The sequence below is a fragment of the Pseudomassariella vexata genome, assembly GCF_002105095.1.
Source record: "Pseudomassariella vexata strain CBS 129021 chromosome Unknown BCR38scaffold_5, whole genome shotgun sequence".
NCBI lineage: Eukaryota > Fungi > Ascomycota > Sordariomycetes > Amphisphaeriales > Pseudomassariaceae > Pseudomassariella > Pseudomassariella vexata.
In genome coordinates this window covers 2,868,317-2,893,070 of record NW_024467960.1, presented here as the reverse complement: position 1 = coordinate 2,893,070, position 24,754 = coordinate 2,868,317, and the positions used below count along the sequence as shown (strand labels likewise).

Sequence of the window (24,754 nt, the reverse complement as noted above, 5' to 3'; positions counted from 1 at the left end):
GAACGTCTGGTCGTCAAGGGGTGCGGAGATGGGACACCGGGTCGGAATTGCTGATCACCACAGCCGAACGGCTATATTACTGGTCTCTTCGTGAGACACGCGGTAGGTCGACGATACAGAGAAGCGCGAGCAACACGGAAAGAAGGACCCTTATCGGCGTGGGTAGACGTCTGAAGTTGCGTGGGATGAACCTGTTGGTCCGGAACACGCAATGCTGAATGCTTCGAGGCTATGTGATGGCTCTGGATAAATCGCAACGATCGACACCGTATCAACGGTTTCCAATGGTCTACGTGCGATAAATGTTGGTGAGGTAGCCGGGCTTCTGATGGCCGAATCGGTCGTCAATTGCTATGTGTCTCACGATCCTGGCAGGATTACCCCTGGCAACGGTGTTGGCCGAGGTGAGTGATGAAGGCAATTGGATGGTGTGGTCAGACAAAGAAGCTTAAAATAGCCGGGGTTGGTGACAATATCCTTGTGCAACCGGTGTAAATGAATGTGGTAGATATTTGAGACGATTACTGCAGCAAAGTAGATCGTCGTTGTGCTTGTTGTTTGCCGTAGGCCAAATGAGGTTGCCAAGGATCAGGATCTTACCCTATTTGCGGATGCCGTCAGGGCAATGCGGCTGTGTGTCGAAGCTACTATGTGAGGACGTTTGGCAATAGCTTGGAAATGGCTTGTTTCAGAGTCGTCTGAATAATAAAGTTGGGATGGTTTCTTAGGGGTAGCAAAGGATGGATGTCCGTTCAATTGGGTCAAAAAGATTAAGATTTCGGGGTGTAAGAATGCCCTGCATGTGCTGGTATCGTTTTGTCAGTTGCTGGAGTTGGTCGTCTCGAGGACTTGATCGTGGGAGACGGTGATTACGAAAGGGGGTACGAAGTAAGTAAGTACGGCAGGTGAGGGAAGAACGAGGGCGAGGAACGAGAATTCAATGAGAGTGAGAACCAAGGGCTGCTGCTGCTGCTGCTGCAACGAACGAAAAAGAATAATAGCGCACCCCAAAGTCCCGGGGCGATAACTAGCGGGACTGGATGATGTTGGTTTTTGGGGAGAAATCCGAGAGATGCAATCCTAAAATTGGTGCTGCATGCAAGAGATGAAGGTTAGCTAGCCCACGCGTTCCCCAACTGTCCGTCGCTGTGCTGGGCACATGAAGCTAGCCCCTAATCAAAGCAAGCGAAGGGTCCATCGAGATATTGGTGGGGCATCCCGTGGATTCAAGGGGGTGCGCGGATGAGTAGCTCACCGTGGAAAAAAGAGGGTGTGCAATATGCAACTTAGTGACTTGGCTGGCCATTCATAATGCAAAACATCTCAAATTGCTGGGTCCGTGTCTTCAAGATCATTTTGAGACAAGCAAGGCCCGGATTTGTGCAGGACAACAGGATCGAGACCTTGGGAGCCCCGGTAGTTGCCCAGCAGGCCTCTCTCCATGGAGCCTCCCTGTTGCAGTCGACCGTTGAGAATGGGTACTTGCCATTGTTGTCTGTCTGATCAAGTTGCATCTCTCTGCTGTAATGCAACATGGACTTTGGGATCCCGAATCCCCAAATCCTCCAGATCCAAGCGTTGGACGACCCGGGGAGCGGCAGACTGTACGACAGCTGCTCCAGTAGCGCCAAGGGAGCCCCAAACGATAGTTCTCACGCCAAAAAGCTTCCCAATCCTACATCACAATCCGAAAGGCATTCTTCGCAGCGGCCTCATTGGACGCCCTGTGTCACGTCATACCCTCCGCCGTCGGTTGCAGGACCACGTCGTCATGAATGCATATCAATGTACAAGTTGGAATGCTGCAAGTGTTTCGATGGCAATTGGGGAAACTCCACACCAAATGGCCCCATCGTGCATAACATCGCAATCACCCTCCGTGATCATAACGTTGGCAAATCCACTTCATCATTCGGACTCAGTTGCAGACTTGAAGTCCGAAAGACGAATCCTCACAACCCTCGCACACAATCAACTTGACTTTTTACCTTGCAAGGAGCCAGGCTGTAAGCAAGCTGGGCATGGTCTGGAAACATAGAAGGGTCCAGACAATCCAAGCAACCATGTCGAAATTTCCTTTGCCAAAATTCCATCCCCTGCAGCGTCTATTCTGGCCAATGGACGCCGGTGCCGCGCCGTAGGATAAACAAGCTTCGGAAATTGGCTAGATTGGGTTCGCAGCATCTTACTCAATCCCGGTGCGACCGCGGACACGCCCTTTGAATTTTCGAACTTTTTTCGCAGCTCCGAAGCAACGCTGGGGAGCTTTTTTTGCTCACCGTGAGGCGATGAAAACATTGGTGACGACTGCGAGTCCTTACTTAACGCAGTGCACGCACGCATTTTTGCTCTTCGGTAGCAAGGAGCTATGTCTACCATATCGACTTGGCCGCCAACATCGAGAACCCTAGCGTCACTAGCCAAAAATGGAAGCATTCCTGCCCACCACCAAGAGTCGTCCAAGTTTCACCATCGCCGCCCACAGCCTTGGCCTCTGGGGAATGAGCGGACTGACGGTCAACCTCTTCCAAGGAGTATTGGCTTGAATGCTTATGCATGCTATCTCGCATGAGGGGGGGGCTAGCTTAGACAGAGTTGCCACGAGAACACCACCACTGGAACAAGGCATTGACCAGGATTTCAACGGCAACGTCAATTGTATCCACAGCCATCATCGGTCGTGTTAGTAGCGATGCCTTCGTTCTATCTTCGTTCTATCTCCTTGTTATGCGAACAACGATGCGAACTATACTGCATTGAAAGTGTGTAGATCTGTGTAGATCCTCTTCTTCAAAAGAGCGCACTATGGCCATCAGAACCTTCCGCGTAGAAATGAACGACGCCTGCCCTACAGGCCGAAATTGTGTGATACGGTGGGTGGTTGTCATATGGTCTCACAAACTGGCAATTCGGTTGTAATCGCTCAAAGGTCCAACACTTATCAGAGGCCCGCTCCCCGGACAAGGAAAAGCCAAGAACCGCAGCGAAACTGGCTTATCTACTCCGTCAACCAATACATGCCATGGTAATCATTCTAATTGAGAACAGGTCGCCATGCCAATGACCTTCTGCTTTATGCCGCCGCCTCTTGCTCGCATCTCTCGACAGCGTCGTATGTCATCTGCCAGGGTCACTGGATCGAGGCACTCACTCCAGTGAGCCACCCCTTCAACTTCTTCTCCATCCATACTGACAACAAATATGGCCTAAGGATGCTCGAAGCCGGCTTCATGTGACAGTGCTTTACTGTTGGCCCGGATTGGGGAAACAGAAACCCACCCATATTCCGCAACTCTTCAGTTGATACTTGACAGCGGTGGAATAATTGCCCTTGAAAAGCATCAACGACACGGTTCCCACTTTCAACATGTCTGGGCAGAACTCCTGACTGACGCTCATCTCCATACAGTCCATGGTGTTATACAAGGGACGCAATGACTCCTGTCGCTGCCTCCTGTTCCATTCCGCGAAGAAGCTCACAACCTCACGACGGTCTGCTGTAGAGCACAGCCAGTCCACGTAGGGACACGTCATGAACGAATCAGAAGAAAATCTCAATGCGGCTGATGAGCGACAGGCTCGCCGGGTCTGGGCTGCTTCGCTTTTTCGCCAGGTCTACTGATACGGCATTGGCCAAGCCGTTGATGATGTTAGTGAAATATATGTCGATGTGAAAATCGCTTGGCAGTTCAAGGCTGGCGCGCTTGGGACACCTTTCCTCAATGAAAGCCCTAGTCGTGAATTGGATGTCGTTGCATGCCCCAGGCACATCTGACGTGTGCCAGGTGCAACGCCCGGGTCAATTGCCTATAATTAGCCCTTCTAGGCAAGACCTAGAGCATCGCTCGAAATTATTAGAAAGTGGACATAGGTAGCTGATAGCTGTATGAAATTGCGCATGATAAGGCGGCAAGTTCATGTTACACATAATTAGCCGAGCCCTTCTTGGGTTCAATATACAAGTACCCGAGTGCTACGAAACTACTGTGGCAGGACGTGACCAAGCCCGACTCAACTATCGGACGAGCCGAGGTCGACTTTTGTGTCGTCAGGTCGATAAAGGTATATCATCCATCGCTGAAATTTGCAACAAATTCGACAACGGGGTCGAGGGTACGACGTTGACGTGTCACTCCATATGCACTCGTAGGCCCCCAATCTCTGCGAGGTACCTGTGCTTAGGAGCTTTGCATAGTGTCTGGCTCGAACAAATCTAGCAGCCACGCGTACGGCAACTTTGGTAACCACTCATGCTTTCGGCGACGGAAGCGCAACGTTCGGCACGCGACCTATTTGACCGTTCTTTCTCTCAAACGACAATGCGAGACACCCTGCCCCATCCATTCACAACTAATTTGCTTGCTCCACGTTAGCCAATCTGAGCTTCACCACACAGCTAGTGACCTTTCTCTCTGCATTGGCTCTGCCGTGATTTAACGCGTCCCATCTTGGCTATCACGAAAGAAGGTGACAGCACCCCCAGCAGGCTCTTTTCTCCCACACTACGCCATCCTGCTAATACCACAACAGGATCTCAACCATGGCTCTGACTCACCCAGGTACCAAGAAAAGGAAGAATAAGAAGAACCTGACCGGGCCACGCCTCGTAAAGTTAGCCACTCTAGCCCTCCAGATCGACAAAGAGAAAAAAAGTTTCTGCAAAGCGTTACAGAATGCCACCGAGGCAGCGAGGGCAGTGGACCAGCGCCTGTTCGAGATGCTAGCCACCGTCAACGGCAAGCGAGACCTGATCCAGACCAAGGGATGTGTATGGGACTGTTTCTAGGAGGAAGTCACCAGGAGTATTTCGTGGTTTTGGAATCAGCCGCTGGTGAACTCACAGCGTGTGATGGCCTTGAAAGATGCTCTAAGGGAGGTGTATGAGGCTGCTGTCGCTGTTAAGAGGGTGAATGCTGATCGCGAGGAGGCGGCTGGTGACGGTCAAACTACAAGCGATTGCGTTATCAAGCCTTGGGTCATCAATCCTATGGACTCGATCATGGTTTACCTGGAAGGAAATGACTCGGACAAGGTCGCATCTGGAAAACCCTTGGAGGGCGAGAACAGGGACGATGATGGTTCTGCCGCTTCCTATGCCGGAACTGGACTTACCTCCCTGGCCGACATGACCATGGCATTGCAAGATGTGGAGCGAAATATATATGACAAGGGTAAAAGGGAGGATATAACGATGGATATGGTTGGCCTGGATTTTGAGACTAGTCCATCATGTATGGCTTTGGGGGTGAGCCTTTGATGAAGGAAAACCGCCAGATGAAACACCATTCAAGAACCAAGGCAACCGATGTTATATTACGATGGCTGCTGCTGAATGGCGGTGCAAGGTTGGATTTAGGGTGAAAGATACTTGGTCAGAGGATATCGGTCTGTTGGCAGTTGTCAGAATGAGAGATGCTAGCGGTTACGCTATGAGTCGCCGATTGACAAGCCTTGATCAAAAGTTTCGTCTTCCATGCTCAAAAATCGCCAGCCAAGTTTCAAGGTGAAATGAAAAGGGTAATCATGGACGTCTTGCTCAGCCAGCAAAGTATGACAGAGGTATCGTCATCACGTGACGCCCCTGACTACAAACGATAAGTGCCGGAATAATTGCTTAAATAAATTCGATTCTGATACGTGGAACAGTACTGTGGATGAGGTAAAGCCCGCAGGTGGGCAAGTTCGAAGCAAAAAACCCAAATCACGATTCTGCCCACAAGGCGCAGCGTTGCATTGATGCCGAAATCATCTTGCTGGCCGCTTGTTTTTCATATACACGCATTTTATTATTCATGGTGTGTTGGGCTTTGATACATGATGCCCCTGTTATATGGGATGATAACAGGAGCAAAGTAATGGACGAGTTGTGTGACGCCTGTTGGCTACAACTTGCTCACCGCTTACACTTGATGTCATATCACATGGTTGCAGATTGGGCCATCAAATCAAGTCAAATTCCTACCTCAAATAGAATTAGGAGGGGTAGTGTATGCAGAGCTCAGGACCAGATGTGAGCTAAGCAACCCTCCATATTCATTGGTTCATACTCCTCCTTCTGCTCCTCCTCGTGCTGTTGCTTCTTCATGATGAGAACTGAAGATATAAAGCTGCAAAACAAATACAGGGCGGCCTCCAGAAGTACTTGGAGTAACGAGCTCTATGCCACCCATGTTGCCTTGCTGGCCATATGCTTCCTTACGTCCAAACTGCGCATTCGGGCTGCCGTCGACGCTGCGCTGAGACTTGCGTGGCCAACTTCTCCATCGGGTAGTCCTTCAGAACCACCTCCAGACATTATTGGCCTCCCATCAGCTGGTAAAGGATTGTCTTATGCACATGCTCTGATGAAACATACAAGCTACAGTCCCCGAAAGCGATTTGGGGATGTTCTGTGCAAATGAGACTCATGCTTCCGAAATCCATGATAATACCGATGTCGGAGATCAAGGGGCACGGGATCACTTGATGGGCAGACTAGACACAATGCTTTTGGAGTGCTTATGGAATTTGCGAACAAGACTTCATATTTGGACGGGAATCCAGGCACCGCACGTCTTGCCCTGAAGCTAGCGCAACTGAATATATTCGACAGGGGTCTATCCGAGGCCTGCGTGCAGAAATGTAAAAGGATCCGGTAGCGAGACCTTCTAAAAACGTTTCTGGCAATATGCGCGATGGGTCCTCCCACGGCATTGGCCATCAATGAAAGCTAATGCACAGCAGCCATGTTGCCAAGGAAAATGAATTTCCCCTCTCAATCATGCCACCAGCTGAATCATCTAGATGGCCAGGCTATTAAAGGTCCGCACAAGAATCGTCAAACCAGTGATCATTCTTGTTCTCTCAGCATCGAGTCAAATTTCATCTAAAGATGATGAGCCTTGCAAATTATACCTGGTTTTTTAACCCCATCGTCACTGCGTTCCCACAAACCGTTTTGCCCAATGTTACATTTTGGAACGTCACCAATGGCATCGACTTGAACTACCAAATCCAAATTTCGTGGCCATTGGCATGGGAATCCCGCGATGTCAAGAATACCGCACTTACAATGTGTCCGTTCACTGCAAACGATATAATCTCATCGACTAACACCAATTTGTAGGTTTGTACTAGACGGCAACGCCCTCGGCATGACCGCCACAGAAGCCTGGCGCCGCCGCCTCCCCGTTGAGCCCACCCAGCCCGATAGCATTGTCGTCAGCATCGGCTACCCCATCACCGACTCTGTCTACAGCCCCCAGCGCGGTATTGACTTCCAGCCCGTGACGCCAGGCGAAGATCCACCTGCTGAACCAGGCGTGCGCGAGGGAGCAGACGACTTCATTCATTTCATCGAGGGAACTCTCCGCCCATTCATCCATTCCGAGTTCCCGCAGGTGAACTTCGGTCGCGATGCGCTCTACGGCCACTCCTTCGGTGGATTGTTCGTGATTTACGCCCTGTTGCGCCGGCCTGATCTCTTCGATACTTTCTTGTCCTCTAGTCCGGCGCTGTTTTGGAACGATGGGTACTTGCTCAACCATACTTATTGGCTGGACGAGGCCAAACTGCCGGAAAATGTGACCAAGCCCGCTTTCAGACTCGCGTATGGGGATCTAGAGCAGTATCCTGTGAAGCGACGCACCGAGACGAATGAGCAGTACCAGTCAAGATTGGATTTGTATGCTACGTTTTCTATGACGGATAACTGCCATGCATTGTATGAGAGCCTGAAGGGGAGTAATAAGTCGAGAGATGTGGTTTTGAAGGAGTATGTTGGCAGTGACCATGCCAGTGTGGCTGCGGTGGCCTTGACGGATGGGATTGATTATTTTGTTGACTGGTAATTCGAGGTTGAGCACTGCTTAAGGCATATGTTTGAGTCCATATCTGGCAATGTGATATGCCTATGCTAGCTATGCTTTCAGATGCTTCTTGTACAGGCACCTGAATGTAAAGGGACCGGCAAGCCAGGCTGCAGTGTGCTGTGATCTGCAGTGGAGACCTGCACTAAAATAAGTAACTCTACAATAAAGTCTTTGCGCTACCTGTTAGAAAGGTTAACAGCAAAGTAAAACATTACACAACCAAATACGGTCCAGGATATCACTTGGATTTGATGTTCCCGTTGAAGGAGCAAAAGGAGGGCACATATGCCTAACCTGTATGTATTGTAGCTAACTCTGGTCCTCTCTTCGAGGGTCTATGTATGGAAACAAAAGGGTTCTTATATAGTCAATGAATGGTAGACTTGCTGATTAATTCAGACAAGTTGTAGAAGCATATAGATAAGTAGGGAATGTTCTATCCTCGCCACATTTCTCGTAATAGAGGTATGTGGGGATGGTCGCCGTTCTAGGTGGCGATAGTGGCAAGTATAGGACCCACATGGCCCACAGGGCCCATATTGTCCAACTATATCATTCACCTCATGACCCAGAGAAGAAAAAGAACAAAATCTAACTATCCCGATTGAAAACTCAAACCATGTGCTCTTTGTGAAGTAGTAGGATATCGCCGCCGGGGTTTGGAAACGATAAAATATCTCAAATGGGTACCTGTAACTCACTCAAATGGGAGCTCGTCGACACCTTTAATACTATTACCACCCCAATCTGGCTATCTGGACTGCGGGTGGTCAGCTGCACTCAATGGAGGGACAAGTCCAACGTCACAATACAGCGCCAAGCAACATATCATAAAACACATGGTTGTCCGCAAGAGATGAAGGATTCGGTCTAAGCTAGTATACATCGGTATTGCCCGTAGGACTAAACCAAAGCCAGGCTTCAAGTAGGTAGCCCATTTCAAAACGCGTATCGCAACGATCTTACGATTATCACCTCCAACCTCAATCATCCTCGGTGATTTTGCGCTTTTTCCTCGAATTCGCAACCTCAACAACCCGACCCACCGTCTCCTTTCCTTTATTCCCCAACGATATATCCATAGACATCTGAATCAAACCAGCCACTCCATCAGTTCCTGCTGTCCCAGAAGCACTCTTACGCGCAGTAGCGGCCTTTAGCTCCATATACAGTTTGTACAGCCCCTGTATCGTCGCCTCAGTTGCAGGTAACGCAATATCGGTCTCTTGAACCGTGGACTTCTGGACTTGGTACCCGTTCATCACCCCGGTGTACGCGTCAGTTCCGTCCGCAGACGTGGTGATGAGGTACATGGTGCAGTAATCTTTCTTCGCGCCCACTGTCGAACCCGTAGCAACGTAGAGCACGTCCAGCATTTCATTGAACCGGTGCCGCTTGGACACGTTCACCAGCGTCGTGTTTTCATAGGGGTATTTGCTCTTCTTGGAGAGTTGGTACACGGAGGTGCTCGGTGATGTTTTCAGGAACTCGTCAATCAGGCAATGCTTCAGTCGCAGAAATCGGGCGTAGGCGTGTTGAAGAATAATGACGTTCTTGAGAGTCGGCAACAGAAGGAAGCAGGTGTTGGGTCCAGATTGGATTGGCGACCCGTCATGGATACAAATGACTGGGCTGCTGAATTGTGTGTTATCGATTTGACCGCGTTGACTCAGCTTGTATCGCCAATAGCCCGTGTGCTCGTATAGCTGGAGGTTCTGGTTGAGTGGGTGATTCTTGTCCAGAGCCGGCAGGGGGACTATGCGAGCGCCCTCAGATGACTTGGGCGTGAGACCGAGGTGATCTTGCAACTCGACGATGGCATCGTTGGTGTGGCGGTTGAGCCTGCCCACGGCCGCCTTGAAAGTCTTCAACGATCGACCTCGTTTGTCTTTGGATGTATCATTGGCAATGCCATTGTCAACAGATTCCGGCATTAACTGAGCATACTCGGCCATGACCTGTTGCTTCATCTGATCGATGTGACGCATTGCCGAATATAGTAGATCCTCTATGCTCTCGGTCATGCTGGGCTTAGAATTGCTAATTTCTTGCATTGTGGAGTACGTCAAGGTGTTTATGAGTGTCCATCTGGGAAGTCGGAATTTGCAAGTGGTAGTTGGCCACCGCAGCTCCTGTATATCCAATCGAATTGTGGCAGATTGCATATCTCACCACCTAAAATTGCTCCAGCTCCACATTTGTTCGACATTCCAATTTCCATAGCAGCATCCGCACTGCTGCCGTTCGAGCATCGGCACAGACACTCATCTTGACGGCGATAGCCGCCTTAATACCCCTAAACAAATGATATAGGCTGCCGACAGTCTCTTCAGCCAAGGGTGGAACAACGTCGGTTGATTGCACAGTCGGTTCCTGGACCATATTTCCGCTCACGACCTCCACACCTACAGTGCCGCCAACCTCGCCGCTTCTCACGATAAGTATGGATGTATCGCATCAGACACCTTGAACGCCGCCTGAACTGACGAAGGTGGCGTCCAAAATCTCATTGCGGCGATGTTTCTTCGAAACTTGTTGTCAGGCCACGTTCTTCGTAGGGAAAGTGGCTCTTTTTGGTCACTCGGAAGCTTAGTGGCCCGGTATTGCCTGATGACGAAGTCTTTCTCTCGCACGTATAGCGCGTATCCATGTTAGATGATGGTGGTACCCTTGTTTATGGGAGAAGGAGGAATCGGGGTTCGTTGATGGGACGGAAGACCTGGGCAAAGAATAGTTGGTGTAACTTCATCCACAGTATCGCTCGATTCTGCCTCACGAGTTACGCCTAGTTCACCTTGCCAGTCCTGGGTTTTGGTATGCCTGTTGTATTGGGCCAAATGAACGTCAAAAGACGAGGGACGCACTCGTTGCAGAATGTGCACATATTGCTCCTCTCATCAACTTTAATGATATCCCCAGTGTCGCCATCTGCACTATGAGATACCTTAGAGTGCCGAATGATGACATGCTTGATTTCGCCATAGCAAGCGTGATGGTTGAAGCCAAGGCGTCGATATCTCCAGATTTTCCCTGGAAATTCATGCTAGTGTCAGCTTGGTTCTGAAGGATAACGTGCTAAGATGGACTCTACCTAGTCGGCCAGATGGCCAGCATCTTCCTTGCTGTGCTGCACTATGCCTGGTACTGCCACTGACCGGCTCACATTCGTTGCCTGGTAAATTGATAGTGGCAAGGAATTATCCCATTCTCACGCGACGAATCTCGAGTAGGATTTTATGAGGGAAGGACTTCTGTGAAACACACGACCTAAGCTGATCGCAGGCAAACAGAGGCACGAAAAATAACAACTTAGATGGATTGCTACTTCATCTTTGACCAAAACCGACGTCACTACGTAGAGTTGGAGCGAACGTAGGCAGGTTTCACGATCTTAACTGGTAGAGTGGTTCTTTTCCAACGGCGACTGCAAGCTCAGCCGTTGAGATACGCAAGGGTTGGTTGATGGTCCTGGCTATATATTAATAAATTATTATGAGTCGTTGGGAGAGAACATATGCTCATTCTTCCCTGCAGTAGGTAAGCAGATGATTTCATTTATATTTTGAGAAGCAGCACTAAATTATGAACGTAAATCAGTTTAGATATGTGTATGTTACTTAGAGATCAAAGGTTGTGGCAAATCGAAGGCCAAGACAAATTGAGTTTGCCTAGTCTAAATGTCATCCGCACCACATCCAGAGCAAGTTAAAGCCACCCTCTCCCCGTCCACCAGATACACCGCGTTAAGCGAGCTATTTATGAGAAGAACCTTGGGCTCTGGTGGGACAAGAAGTGGCGCCAGCAGGTGGCCTCTATAGATGAACTACACTTCGGATTCCACAGCGCTAGGAAGGGGTTCGTATATCGGAAGCCAAAGGACCATAACTAGCACTAGCTCGTTACACCATCAGATGAATAGATGGATAGAACACAACGTCGTGCATAAGAGAAGGAGATAACTGGATCCCAGTCATACTGTCAAATGCACACAGAGCTAGTTCAAGGACAACGGCTACAAGAACATCATCAACGTCCACAACAGCCCTGACGTCAACCCCATAGAAAGCTCAGTACGAAAGGTGAAATCTAACATAAAGAAATATGCCCATCGTACATCGACAAACCTGATAGCTCTGGCTGAAGAAGGCTATTAGTCCCTCAGTAAGAAGGGAGTTAATAAGGACCTTGGTTCCATGCCAACCCGCTGGCAACAGATAATTGATACTGAAGGCATTCGAATTGCCTACTAGACGTGTTCAAATCGTGGAAACCGGATGCGTCTTACGCACAGAATTGATCCTTCAATTATGTATCCCTTAGGTGGTGTTGTGGCTAGAAATGTGGCTTGTTTCAAACAAATTGCAACAGCTCTGCATTATAGCGATTGACCCTAGGCTGCCACGCTTAGACGAAGTGGAGACACCAAATGAAAGACATGAGGTAACCACACCTAGGGCATAGAACGAACAGCACCTAGTAACACCTAGTGCGTAGAATGAAGTAGGAAAATTGAGTTTCGTCGTGTACTAAACCGACTTGGCCGAGGAAGAGAAAGAGCAAGTATTGTCTAAAGTGGGGCATTCCTTTCTGGAGGTGCACGGTGGGAGGGTGCCATGTGTTCTGTCAACGGGTGATGGCTAGGCACTATTGCCCATACCTTGTGAAACAAATTCGGAAACACTGGCCAGACAAGCCGTCAAATCTACGCACTTTTACGACATTGACAGACCCAAAAGGTGTTGCAAGTTATGCATTTTCTGATCCCCACTATTGCTCATTGGAAGGTCTTGACTGGATAATCCCAGTAATGGAATTTACGCTCCAGGACTACCTCGCCTACGACGTCCATGTGATGCCAGGAACATCCATCCACGGCTTCGTCAATGTATCACCGTGGAGGAATCAGAACCCACGGACAGCTGAATCACAGGATGGGCCTGAGGACCAAATAAAGAGATATCATGATCACCACGGCTAATACGACGTCATTGAAATTTTATGTCACGCTTGTTAGCAGAAGATATGAGTTCTGTTATCATGGACGAATACTGTTGCGTCTCAGACGTAATAGTTTCCGTGTTCAAGAGTGCAGCTATCATCCAAAGGCAGATGCGATGCTAAATATAACTGCAGGATGATAGTTCTGTGGCAACAGAACGAACTGTAGTCTCAATTCTGCATACCTAAATCATGTGGTCAGCGAGATTACACGGAAAAGCAGAATTAGCTACTGCCTGGAACACGCGAGGATTGATTTCTCGCTGGGGGTATGTGAGATAGTAAAGTGTCTTGATCCCACGGGTTTCCTAGTTCGATCTTGCCATACACTCTCCGTGACCTTTTTAACCCACTGGTCCATGCAATCTCGGTCTGCCAGTACGGGACTCAACAGCTTGTAGGGGTCGTTGTCATGCGGTGCAGATTCCTAGATTGGAGTGGTGACCGTGAAGTATCCAAACTTCGAGTGTTGGGTACTGATTGAGATACTGATTGAGAGGAGCTTGTTGCAGACGAAATCAAGAGTCCAGGCTGTCATTAGGTTGTCCAGCTAGTCTTTTGCGGGCGTGGAGCCACCTGACTTGCGACGAAAGTGAGCAACGCAACTGGGAGCGGTTCACGAACCGGCCATAGGAATGTGCACCCAATACTGACTCACCCAACTAACAACATGGCACAGGTTTCATTCTCATTACTGGGTATGGCAAAGTCTATGGTATAGTACACCCGACGCAGCGCGATGCGTTTTGTATCATTGCCCCATTCCCTTTTCCAACGCCAGCCCATCTCATATCAACTCGGGGGTTGATGTTTTAGTTGCGCTCCCGTCTCCTTGGTGCCGCACGAATAATGTCGTCTACTCGCAGTAACAGCTGGTTCTGCCGTTAGCATCATATGTCAATTTAGCTCACGCATGGAAACAACTCACCTCTGCTGCTTCGCTCGCACTCGACACCACAGCTTTCTTCAGTTTGTAACTCTCGATGACACCAAGATCCCGCATATCCGTAATACCGCCACCGGGCGTCATCAGATCCAGACCGTACGTGCTCATGCCATCGTAGATTGCCTTCCTGAGCCTCGCGATCAGCTCACTGGAATCCAAACCAGCGTTGTCCGCCAAGATGGTCGGAAGCTGTCTTAACGCAACGGCGAATGACGACACTGCGATCTGCTTCTTGCCCTCCACTCGTGTAGCTACACTCTCAACGGCCTTCGCCATCAGCATCTCTGCACATCCGCCTCCCAGTGTGGTGCGGGGTTCTATCACGGTCTGCGAAAGGACCGCCAAGGCATCGTGCAGCGAGCGGTCGGCTTCGTCGAGAAGCTGGTCTGTCGCACCGCGTAGAACAATTGTGCAAGCCTGCCCTGCCGCGACTCCAGAGAACTTGATCAGTGTGTCCTCCCCAATAAGAACCTCTTCAATCAGATCGCAGTGTCCCAGCTTGACTTGTTCGGGGTGGTCAAAAGTGGATGTGATCTCGCCACCGGTCACAAGCGCCAGACGTTCGATGCCGTCGAAGTCGGCGTGCTCAATGGACATGATTCCTGCGTCGGTGAACAGCTGTTCGGGCCAGTTGTAGATAAGCTGGCGGTTGATGAAGCAGTTGATGCCATGTGCCTTGATCTTCTCGACCTTTGCCTTCATCTTGTCCTTCTCTGCCTTCTCGAGGTCGGCCAGCTTGGATGTACCTGTGACCTTGACACGAGCCCCAAAAATCTTGACCTTGTCCGTGTCCATGCTCGTGTTGGCCACCAAGATTTTGGCCTTCTCCAGCCGCTTCGGTTGATTGACTCCAATCTTCTTGTCCAGAATAAAACCCTCGTCGAGATATGAGTCGGACAGCTTGCCACCAGCCTTCTTGATAATCTGAATGTGGGAGAGGTCGGAGGAACCTTTGAGACGGAGAACGGCATCTACGGCGAGCTTGGCGAAGAGGTCTCGGTCCTGGGAGAGAACTTTGGAGGAGAGGGTCGTCCGTGCAATGGCGAGAAGGTCCTTCTTGAAAGCCTCTGGGTTCTTGCTGTGGTCGACGGCCGACTGCTCCAACGCTTTCAGGGCAGCTTGACTTGCTATCCGATACCCTTCAATAATGGTCTGAGGATGTATCTTCTTGTCCACCAACTTTTCGGCCTCTCGCAGGAGCTCTGCTGCCAAAACGGCCACTGATGTTGTTCCATCGCCCACTTCGTCATCTTGAACCTTGGAGATGTTGACGAGGACCTTGGCGGCGGCGTTGTCGAGCGAGATGGCTTTGAGGATGGTGGCACCGTCGTTTGTCACCATAATCTCAGCGGTCGAGGCTGACTGGAGGATCTTGTCCATCCCCTTGGGGCCAAGAGTGGACTTGACAAGGTCGCCGACGGCGATGGCACCTACGAAGGCCGAAAGACGAGCGTTCTCGCCCTTCTCCTCGGTGGTTCCATCCTCAAAGATCTGGGTGGGACTGAAGGACGACTGGGCGCAGGGTCAGCAAGCGCACTTGGCTCCAAACTGCGAAAGGAACGTCCTTACCATGATGATTTTGGATATGGGCAGAGAAAGTGGTCAAATGTTGTTGTATACCGCTTTCAGAGCTCCGATATGTCGATTAGGTTACGATGGCGGGCGGGCCAGGCGGCGGGCAGCTTCGACCTAGGAGCTTTTTTTCGCGGGCAGAACTTCGGAAGAGGGGAACAAATCAAGGGGAGCCAAGGTGAAGGTCAAACCCCTGCAAGCTGGAGTACATAAGCGCAGGACTGTAGGTACACATTGAAAGCACAAGCACCAATCCAATGTTCTCTATCTACAATAAAGCCATCAAATTAAAACAAGTGAGAAACGAGTTCTCGAGTTGATCTGGTTTTCACAGAAACTGTTTGGCCAGGAAGGGTAAGTAAGCTATCTTTAGGACACGCAAAGGTGTTTGAGGTACCTAGGTGGTTGCTTTAGGTTGTGAAAGCGTCAAGACGCCCATCTATATCAATATTGGAGATCCAAGACAAGGCAATCCGGATGCATGTACTATTTAATTGATCATGAATTCAAGTAAAATGAAACGACGGGCAGATGTTCCAAGGTGGAAGTCACAAAGTCCAAAAGGCAGTTTGAAGTGACTTGGGGTAGGGGCCCGAAAACAGCCCCACCAAGGTGAGCCGCCCAATCATACCAAGGGTCCAGTGAGAAGCGCGGGGCATTCGGCTGCTGGAATTTCTGTCAGTCCGCCACAGATTTGCAGCCGACCTTGGAAAATCCAAAAGTTCACGCAAAAACGGCAGCCGCCAGTCACAGCGCAAGGCGGGGCATTTTGACCCAACAGCAAAAAAAAAGTCGAACAATCCTTTCAAGAACGCCAGCGACAGTATCAACCCTCGAGTGAAGATCTCCCAACGTAAAGCGCTCCCACGGGGAAGAACCGCCGAGCCTACCACCCAGCATGGCGCCTTCATTTGATCATCTGCGCGATGCAGAGTTCGACGAGGACGACTACGACGAGGATGAGGTTGACATCTCCGACCTAAAGGAGAAATACGAAGTCCAGCTGGAACATGGATACGATTCATTCGTCGTCATCGATGGACTGCCCGAGGTCACAGAGGAACAGAAACCGAAGCTGGTCAAGTTCTTGCTCAAGAAGCTGAATAGTGTGGGGAAGGCGAAGGAGGAGAATGTCTACATGCCCATGGGTGAGGATGGCAAGTCGATGAGGTCAGGATACCGTCTACAGCCGCTGTTGTAATTTGTGTATATTGACTGGCCAGGTTCTCCTTTGTCGAATTCGCTTCTCCTGCCGAAGCCGCCGCCGCTGTGCGACAACTCGATATGGTGCCCCTCGACAAGAAGCACACCCTCCGTGTCAACAAGATGACCGACATCGACCGCTACGGCCGAGAAGGAAGAGTCGATGAGACCTACGAGCCGCCCAAGATGGAGGAGTTCACCGAGAAGGAGCATTTGCGCTGGTTCTTGGCCGATCCCAGTGGACGCGGCCGTGATCAGTTCGTCATGTACCGCGGTGACTCTGTCGCTGTCTGCTGGAACAACGAAAGGGACACGCCCGATCCCATCGTTGATCGCGATCACTGGACCGAAATGTTTGTACAGTGGTCGCCTTTGGGCACCTACCTGACCTCTGTGCATGCGCAAGGTGTACAGCTGTGGGGTGGTCCTCAGTGGACCCGACAAAAGCGATTCGCGCATCCTTTCGTGAACATGCTCGACTTTTCCCCCAATGAGAAATATGTCGTCACATGGTCCAACCGACCCATCGCCATCCCCGAGGAGGGTCACCCCCAGCTTTCTCTCGATGAAGACGGCAAGAACTATGTCATCTGGGATGTCGAGACCGCCAAGCCCCTCCGATCTTTCGCCAACTTGGACCTACCTCCCCAGAGCACGGACGGCCCCGTCAAGCCGGCGCCCAAATTTCCATGGCCTGCTTTCAAGTGGTCAGCGGATGACAACTACGTTGCCCGACTCACCCACGGCCAGTCTATTTCCGTGTATGAGCTGCCCAGCATGAAGCTGCTTGACAAGACCACCATCAAGATCGAGGGCGTCATGGACTTCGAGTGGGCGCCTGCCACGGTACAAAGAGAAGGGGTCAAGGTGCATGAACAGTTGTTCTGCTATTGGACCCCAGAGATGGGCAGCAACCCGGCAAAGGTCGGCTTGATGGCTATCCCTTCCAAGGAGATTGTCCGGTCTCTTAATCTCTTCAGCGTTAGTGACGTGAAGCTGCATTGGCAGACCGAGGCCACTTACCTGGCTGTCAAGGTCGATCGTCACTCCAAGTCTAAGAAGTCCCTCGCCACCACCCTCGAGATCTTCCGCATCAGGGAGAAGGGCGTCCCGGTTGAAATCGTGGACACCATCAAGGACACTGTTATCAACTTTGCTTGGGAGCCCAAAGGCGACCGCTTCTGCATAATCACCACGACAGAGCCTGTAGGCCCCACAGCCGTTCCACCAAAGACGTCGGTAGCATTCTTTTGCCCCGAGAAGGCCAAGGCCCCCGCCGTCGGCAACTTCAAGCATCTCCGTACGCTCGAGAAGAAGAACCACAACAGCATCTACTGGTCGCCGCGTGGTCGCTTCGTTGTCGTGGCTACCGTTGCCAACCAGCAGAGCTCTGACCTCGAGTTTTACGATCTCGACTTCGAGGGCGAGAAGCCTGAAGCAGAGAAGGACCTCACGGCAAACCTGCAACTTATGAACATCGGAGACCACTACGGTGTAACTGACGTTGCATGGGATCCCTCGGGCCGCTTTGTCGCCTCCTGGGCCAGCGCGTGGAAGCACTCTGTAAGATTTATTTCAAGTACACCCTTTTTTTAACTTCCATGCAAATACTAATCCAAACCAGATGGAAAACGGCTTCCACATCTACGATTTCAAGGGCGAGGCGCTGCGCGAGGATGCTATCGAAAAGTTTAAGCAATTTTCGTGGAGGCCGCGGCCTGCCACTCTTCTCACCAAGGACGAGCAGAAGCAGATCCGCAAGAACCTGCGCGAGTACAGCCGACAATTCGAGCAAGACGATGCTGAGCGTGGTGCGTCTGCTGACCGAGAAGTGGTCGAGGCAAGACGGCGGATGCTTGAGGAGTGGCTCGCCTGGAGAGCAAACGTGGAAGAGGAGATTGAGGAGGAACGTCTCGACCGCGGATTGCCCGCGAAGCCTGGACCGGAAGCGGAAGAGGTCTCTGGCGAGGAACGTAAGGGCGAGGTCATTGAAGAGATAGTCGAGGAAGTACTCGAAGAGTCCGAGGAGATTGTCGCTTAGATCGGGTTGCATTTGGGTCGACCACATGACGACGGCGAAAACGGATTTCGCCACACTAGAACGGGACGGCAGGAAGCGGCGTCCATGTATGGCATATAATGACTTCTTCCCAGGTGGCATAAAATGGCATCAATCACAAGTTCTTACTGTTACGCCGGCGTTCACTGTATGACTTTATGTTCTGTACGATTTCCAACTTTGTGAGTGATGTCGATCAGGCGATGGGTGTTGTCGTTGGAGTTGAGGCGTCTTTAGATGCCAAGCAGGTGGTACATACAGATAAAAGCCCCATGTATGACGTTTATCAAGTGTTATGACGCAAGCTCCGATGGTAGTGCTTGATGATGGAGATCTCTCGAGTAGATGACTACCCCGATCTACGCCCATTCCATACTCACGCATGCAAACTTAAAACGGGAAGAGAGGCTTGCAAATCGCTTTCTTTCTCCTGTTCCGATCAGCCGACTGATATATCTTCATTAGCTGGTCATCCTTCAGCAGAAACTTGTATTCATTGTCACATTGTCGCGGCATATTTCCAACTCGGGGCGTCGTCGTGAGGCGTGGCTTAATTCGGTAGCGTCCACCATTGTCTTACTCAGTAGGTTACGTTCGGCATTACCTGAAATAGCTCTATTATTGTGTAGCCTGACACGGCGACTTGAATCCCCGCATGGTGTTTGACCGATCGATAACATTGCATAGTATCAATGTGCCACCTTGCACTTTCGCTTCAAGCTTAAGATATGATATAGGGTTATAGAAGAATGAACTTTTGGCATGCATACCTCGGAAACCTCTTGTTGCAGAGAGGCTCTATATGAGACGAAGCCGAGACATCAGTCCTTTTAGTTAGATATAATATGCGTTCTCGACATAAAAGATACAAGGGAGGCATCATGCGCACATATTACGAACAGAGTATTGTAATAGTGAGAAATGGGAATAAAATCCTCGTATAGGAGCTTCAAATTACTCAAGTTTGCATTGCTAGACAGCAGTAGAGTGAAAGAGACTAGATGATATAAATGCGCATGGTCCGATGGCTAGTGCATTGCAATTTTATATCTCATTTAGCTGAAGACTCCAGCTGAATGGCCGTAGTTTTCAAAGTCAGTTTTGTGACATGATAATTGCCCAATATAATAATACAGAGTTGAAAGCTGTCAAGGTAATCAGAATAGGCTCACCGTTGATCCAGGATAGTTCAATAAGCCTTCCCACTCGGGCTTCTCAATATTGAGGTACCCAAGGAACTTTCGAGCCGCAAATACCCTTCAAATCTTACCATCAGGATATATCCAGAGAATATCCATAGGCGTTGCTCAGAAATTTGTATATCAGATTTTCACAAATGCCCACAAATATATACAGGCCGGCCACGGTGACTTTTAGTACTCCAAGCCTGAGTGACGCTACCCTGCATCTACAATTCACCACGACACTTTAATATCGATTATCGGGAACCGACAATGTTTTCAAACTACGACATATTATGACACTGGTGGCTTACAAGAGGGCCTGCAGAGTGGATATCGCATGTTAAGAGACACTAACCTAGTACTTTGGTGGGTAAAGCTAAACATGCTCAATCCCAAACTAATATTCCTAGTCTTCTCTTCGCAGATCGCTGTATTATTCACTTCGAAAAGGTGAAAGAAAACGCGCAGCTCCATGATTACTTGCTCTTGTGGACAACTTCTTTTAAGAACCAGCTGATATCCTCGACAAAGCAATATTTGACACAAAGCTCACTCACCATGCTTCTCTTGTAACATATGGCGGTCGTCGAGGCTGGTGAGCATCTGCTAGCTCAATATTTTATAGAACGGGAGGCAGATCGTCATACTCCGATTACATACGAGCAGCGCATCTACACTATATTCAAGAGATGGAAGCGACTGAGTATGGCTGGGGGAATATGTTTTGCATTCAGGTCTTGACCCAATAACCTGTAAGTCGTTCATAAGTCGAGCCAACGTGCCCTCGACAGCTGTTCTCGGATAATGTGTTTGGATCGTGCCACTATGCCATTGCTTGGGGTTGGAATTCCTCGTCATTGGACTTCCTGGTGTATTTCGGGGGCCAGTCACGAATCTGATATCTAAGGCTTACCATCGGACTTATTGTAACCTAGAACAAGGCATGGGATTGATTGGATGTGTCTGATATCCCCAACTCCAAAGGATTGAAGGTGGCCACAAGGGGCTTAAATACAGAAAAGGGTGCCTCTTGGATGCTTGCAATAGAGCAAGTTTTAAGAAATTTAAATCAGCCATCGAGCAATAAAGAGCTGGAAAGGAAAGAAATTATCAACGCTAGAAAACCTGGTGCGGCCCGACGCTAACGACAATGGTCAGATACGATGATTCACAACACTCTTCGTGGATTCAAGGTTCCAACTGTCTCAAACCCCATGTTCTCTTGTGCTGTGAAGACTGTTATGATCATGACCTTCCTAAACGTAATCGAATCCATATTTTCTGCAGCTGAAATCAAGACTCCAGCGACGCATCCTGGAGAAGTAGGAGCGTTCTGACCGCTTTTGCGCCCGAGTGCAGATTTGCAGCTGAAGGGGTCGCTGAATGGATATCGGAGAGCTTAATAAGCTGCCTTATTACGATATGGACTTATGAAGACTATTCGTCACACCGCTGTGTAATTGTTGCTCATCTAAATCAACGTCGAGGCTTTCTTGAATAGTCACCCCTGATACATTGTGTGCGCCCGCTTCGACGTTCTAGTTCTGCACTCAAACTGGAATGGGACATTGAGGGCCGAGATGGATGTGTGGCTCGAGCATGGAGGGGCCTACAGTGAGATTGACTGGAAACGCCATCTCACAATCGATGGTCCCCATTCAAGTTAGGATGAGGCAGTTCTTTTGGTAAGGTTTGGGGGAGTCTGTTGGGGTGTTCGGGTGGTGCTGTAAGCGGTGACTAGCCACTTCTAACTGTACCTGTTCTGCCTCAGAGATATGGTATGGCTAAGTGGCTCACAGAATCGGTCGCGAAGGTGGAGTGGATAAGGGCCAGGGGTCACCCATTTCACGCCCCCGTTTCGCTTTGACACGTTCACAGCGTCTTTAGTTTGGACTGGATTCTGTTCGTCGGATAAGTCATACCCGCGAGTCATTATTAAAAGAAACAGCCTCCTCAGGTAGTATACGTGTGCAAAAAGTTTGCAACGGAAATGCTCGCCTCTTCCAAGGTTGTAACACTTTGGCTCCGTGGAGGGTGAAACATCGCAGGATTATACAGCTGAATCATCGTGCGGCAACAAGTCACAGAATATACATGGGGATAATCAAGAATTACAACGGTCCCATGAGGTCTATTTCGTCAATTAGTCTCATAGTGGACTACAGCATTATGGGGAGCGCTATGACGAAAGCGAGGACGCTCATTTTGCCTCAACTCATCGTGGTTACGTAAAAATTAGAAGCTCGACAAGAGCCATTTCAGTGTTGTTGACAAACTTATGGGACGAAAAGATATCACTATTGGATTTTTGATCCACTCTTGAGCGGGTACCTGTCGTCCACCAGACTGAACTTCGGCCACCGACAACACATAACACCGAACAGAAAACTCCGGGAGTGTATTGACCGGGTTGGCATGCTTAGACTCAAAGGTTGCAACCGTTGAGTACCCCTGAGTGCGCCAGTGTCGCCTCCAGCTTTGACCATATGCTTGGTCTAGTGATAAAGAGCAAAGCTTTTTTCATCCCAGCATATAGTGGATTATAACGATGCGCCACACCGCATGGACGCCACCCCCCCTTGGGCAAGTATTGCAATGGAATGCTTACTCGCTCGAATGTTACGAGATGTCTTCTCAAACCGGATACCGCCCTTTTCAGCCTCGCGACTGCCGAACTCACATGCAGAGGTCGCCTCTTGATTCGCGTGGTGCAGCCGTTTGCTGTGAGTTGTAGTTATTTATGACTTGTATCCACTCGGAGCCAACGAATTGAGTATACCCCACCACGGGATAATGCTTCTTTGGACCAAGTGTCAAACGCGATCTTGCGTAACGGGCACGGGGTCGAGATCAAACGCCGGTGGGTCGGAACTATGCGTTGTGACGGGCAGGGGTTTTTGGGATGTTTCGTTTCCGAATTGAGAAGAAGGGACTGAAACCATTGGACGAGTCAAAGCCAGTGGCCAGGGTTGGACCACCCTGTTCCACTTTTAAAGCACGGCAACATCCGTATCAGACGCGCTGCCCATTCCTGGCCAGGAGGCTATAGTCCTATACCTATTATAGTGCCGGGCAGTTGTCTCGTTGCGGACAGAACGGGAAACCCCAAGCCAACTGCCGTCAAACAAGCATGTAAAAGAGTAACTAGCGTTCCACCTTACCCCGCAAGCGAAGGCGCACTGCCTAGCAAAACTCCATCTGGACCGCAGTCAGCTTCACGCAATGTGGCTCTTTGACTGACTATACCCACATTGGTGTCATCCCATGGTTGAGCCTGACACCGGGAAGGATTGGGCCCAGCCTCGCGATTGGTGTTTGATGCTCACCCCTCGTCCCTTTGTTGAACAGTTCCAGCCGTCCACGGTGACTATGCATGAATTCTCGAGGGGTTCTAGAAACCTGCGCCATCCGGTGTTGAGAATACTGTCGTGGGCTGGGCGGAGAACCCTGCTAAGAAACGAAACAACGACGCGTCGGCCAGACCGCAGCATGGCACTTGGCTGCAGTTCGACGTTGTTTGCGCGGGCCAGGTGAGTATACGGCATGTTGTACCCGAGTGCTCATCCGAGTATATAAGTCCATCTTCATCTCCCTCCAAGGCTTCTTTTTTTCCTCACTACTATCACTTCATCTACCATCATTCCAAACAGTCTCTTTCTTGCTTCCTTTTCTCTTCATCTTTCTCTCTCTCTCTCTCGTCTTCCGATTTCATTCTCGACAATCCTTTTTGAATAGAACTCAGCAGCACACGCTCTCTCTCCCACCAAACAAACAAACAACTTCCAACCGCCAAAATGCAGTTCACCATCTCCACCATCGCTCTTATCGCCTCCATGATGGCATCCACCAGCGCCATGCCCCTGGAAGCCCGCGCCCAGATGTGCAACGTGGCCCCCAGCGCCAGTTCCGGCTCTGCGACCGCCATTTCTACTCCCACCGCGGCCACCGCCCAGGTATGCGAGGAGGCTTGCGCTGCCAACAGTGCCTGCAAGTCCTACGTCTTCGGACTCCCTACCGGTGCCTCCAGCCCTACCTGCAAGCTCTTCTCGGTAGCTGCCTCGCAAATCCCCACCCAGGACTCCAAGCTCGTCGTCTTCGACAAGGCCTGCACTAATGTCCCTAACACGGCTCCTACTGCTGCCAACCCCGTCGGCACCGTCGGCTCCAACACTGGCTCCAACACTGGTTCCAACACTGGTTCCAACGCTGGTTCCAACACCAACACGGGTGCCAAGACTGGTGCCAACGCCGACACGACCAACAAGCAGAAGCAGCAGAAGCGTGACGTCTGCGGCGCTGCCCCCAGTGGCCCTGCGACCCAGAACCCTACCCCGATCCAGACCCAGACCAACATCGCCAGCCAGGACGCCTGCCTGGCGCTGTGCAAGAAGACTTCCGGCTGCCAGTCCATCACCTTCAGCAAGGCTCAGTGCAAGCTCTTCAACGTCGCTGCCTCCAAGCTGCCTGCCAACGGACAAGCTGTTGCTTTCGATGTTGGCTGCTAAATGCATTTTCAGCATCGGCTCAGCTCAGCTCATCACTACTGGAGTTTTGGGACTCAATGGTGATTATGGCATACACAGAACAACAAACAATGGGATAGACTTCGGTGCATGACATGGAAGGGAATGGACGGCTGCATTGGAAAGGGAACGGATAGCATTGCGATCTGGTGCATCGATTCATAAATGAACGGTACACTGTCACTAACGGGATTTCACTTTATCAGCGAATTGTTTACGTAGTCTGTTTAGATTTTTACTTTAACAATACAACATCTCTGCACAGGGAATACTTTATTCTTGGTCTTTGCAATCGCACCATATTGGCAGCTGTCTTGGTGACTGCCTGTGACATATTACAAAGTGAAAAACATTTGGCAAGAATGACAATGGATATTTCTTCCAGGAGGCGAGTCGCACATGTCATACTCCCAGGTGGA

General features: G+C 50.1%; 7 protein-coding genes across 7 annotated transcripts; 5 read left to right on the top strand and 2 right to left on the bottom strand.

Moving 5' to 3' along the window:
• The first annotated feature begins 1,380 nt into the window (after window positions 1-1,380).
• Window positions 1,381-2,227, top strand: BCR38DRAFT_183835 (uncharacterized protein). Its single transcript, XM_040853958.1, has one exon. It carries the CDS (start codon window positions 1,442-1,444, stop codon window positions 2,036-2,038), a length of 597 nt encoding a protein of 198 aa, XP_040717571.1. The 5' UTR covers window positions 1,381-1,441; the 3' UTR covers window positions 2,039-2,227.
• Window positions 2,228-4,459: 2,232 nt separating this feature from the next.
• On the top strand, window positions 4,460-5,257 carry BCR38DRAFT_473793 (uncharacterized protein; the record flags this gene model as incomplete). The annotated part of the gene is made up of 3 exons (XM_040862948.1): window positions 4,460-4,467; window positions 4,531-4,768; window positions 4,844-5,257. The coding sequence occupies exons 2-3, from the start codon at window positions 4,541-4,543 to the stop codon at window positions 5,255-5,257; spliced, it is 642 nt and encodes a 213-aa protein (XP_040717570.1). The 5' UTR covers window positions 4,460-4,467; window positions 4,531-4,540.
• Window positions 5,258-6,768: 1,511 nt separating this feature from the next.
• On the top strand, window positions 6,769-8,170 carry BCR38DRAFT_430806 (Alpha/Beta hydrolase protein). Its single transcript, XM_040860062.1, has 2 exons — window positions 6,769-7,055; window positions 7,106-8,170. Exons 1-2 carry the CDS (start codon window positions 7,015-7,017, stop codon window positions 7,827-7,829), a joined length of 765 nt encoding a protein of 254 aa, XP_040717569.1. The 5' UTR covers window positions 6,769-7,014; the 3' UTR covers window positions 7,830-8,170.
• A 277-nt stretch (window positions 8,171-8,447) lies between these two features.
• BCR38DRAFT_512835 (uncharacterized protein) lies at window positions 8,448-9,904 on the bottom strand (the record flags this gene model as incomplete). The annotated part of the gene is made up of 1 exon (XM_040865050.1): window positions 8,448-9,904. One exon carries the CDS (start codon window positions 9,902-9,904, stop codon window positions 8,834-8,836), a length of 1,071 nt encoding a protein of 356 aa, XP_040717568.1. The 3' UTR covers window positions 8,448-8,833.
• Window positions 9,905-13,338: 3,434 nt separating this feature from the next.
• BCR38DRAFT_183817 (chaperonin Cpn60/TCP-1 family) lies at window positions 13,339-15,492 on the bottom strand. Its single transcript, XM_040853957.1, has 3 exons — window positions 15,364-15,492; window positions 13,777-15,306; window positions 13,339-13,720 (listed from the first exon to the last, which is right to left on the bottom strand). The coding sequence occupies exons 1-3, from the start codon at window positions 15,364-15,366 to the stop codon at window positions 13,661-13,663; spliced, it is 1,593 nt and encodes a 530-aa protein (XP_040717567.1). The 5' UTR covers window positions 15,367-15,492; the 3' UTR covers window positions 13,339-13,660.
• Window positions 15,493-16,092: 600 nt separating this feature from the next.
• On the top strand, window positions 16,093-18,925 carry BCR38DRAFT_465424 (eukaryotic translation initiation factor 3 subunit B). Its single transcript, XM_040862700.1, has 3 exons — window positions 16,093-16,536; window positions 16,590-18,132; window positions 18,194-18,925. The coding sequence occupies exons 1-3, from the start codon at window positions 16,265-16,267 to the stop codon at window positions 18,608-18,610; spliced, it is 2,232 nt and encodes a 743-aa protein (XP_040717566.1). The 5' UTR covers window positions 16,093-16,264; the 3' UTR covers window positions 18,611-18,925.
• A 4,681-nt stretch (window positions 18,926-23,606) lies between these two features.
• BCR38DRAFT_484217 (uncharacterized protein) lies at window positions 23,607-24,317 on the top strand (the record flags this gene model as incomplete). The annotated part of the gene is made up of 1 exon (XM_040863725.1): window positions 23,607-24,317. One exon carries the CDS (start codon window positions 23,607-23,609, stop codon window positions 24,315-24,317), a length of 711 nt encoding a protein of 236 aa, XP_040717565.1.
• Between the last annotated feature and the right edge of the window lie 437 nt (window positions 24,318-24,754).

Excerpts from the sequence above, each read along its gene's own strand:
- BCR38DRAFT_183835 (XM_040853958.1), top strand. The coding sequence starts at position 1,442 with ATGGAGCCTCCCTGTTGCAGTCGACCGTTGAGAATGGGTACTTGCCAT.
- BCR38DRAFT_430806 (XM_040860062.1), top strand. The coding sequence starts at position 7,015 with ATGGGAATCCCGCGATGTCAAGAATACCGCACTTACAATGT. Across the intron at positions 7,056-7,105 it reads GAATACCGCACTTACAATGT|GTTTGTACTAGACGGCAACG; the intron begins GTCCGTTCACTG and ends ACCAATTTGTAG.
- BCR38DRAFT_183817 (XM_040853957.1), bottom strand. Across the intron at positions 13,721-13,776 it reads GTGCGAGCGAAGCAGCAGAG|CTGTTACTGCGAGTAGACGA; the intron begins GTGAGTTGTTTC and ends CGGCAGAACCAG.
- BCR38DRAFT_465424 (XM_040862700.1), top strand. The coding sequence starts at position 16,265 with ATGGCGCCTTCATTTGATCATCTGCGCGATGCAGAGTTCGACGAGGAC. Across the intron at positions 16,537-16,589 it reads GAGGATGGCAAGTCGATGAG|GTTCTCCTTTGTCGAATTCG; the intron begins GTCAGGATACCG and ends TTGACTGGCCAG. Across the intron at positions 18,133-18,193 it reads CCAGCGCGTGGAAGCACTCT|ATGGAAAACGGCTTCCACAT; the intron begins GTAAGATTTATT and ends AATCCAAACCAG.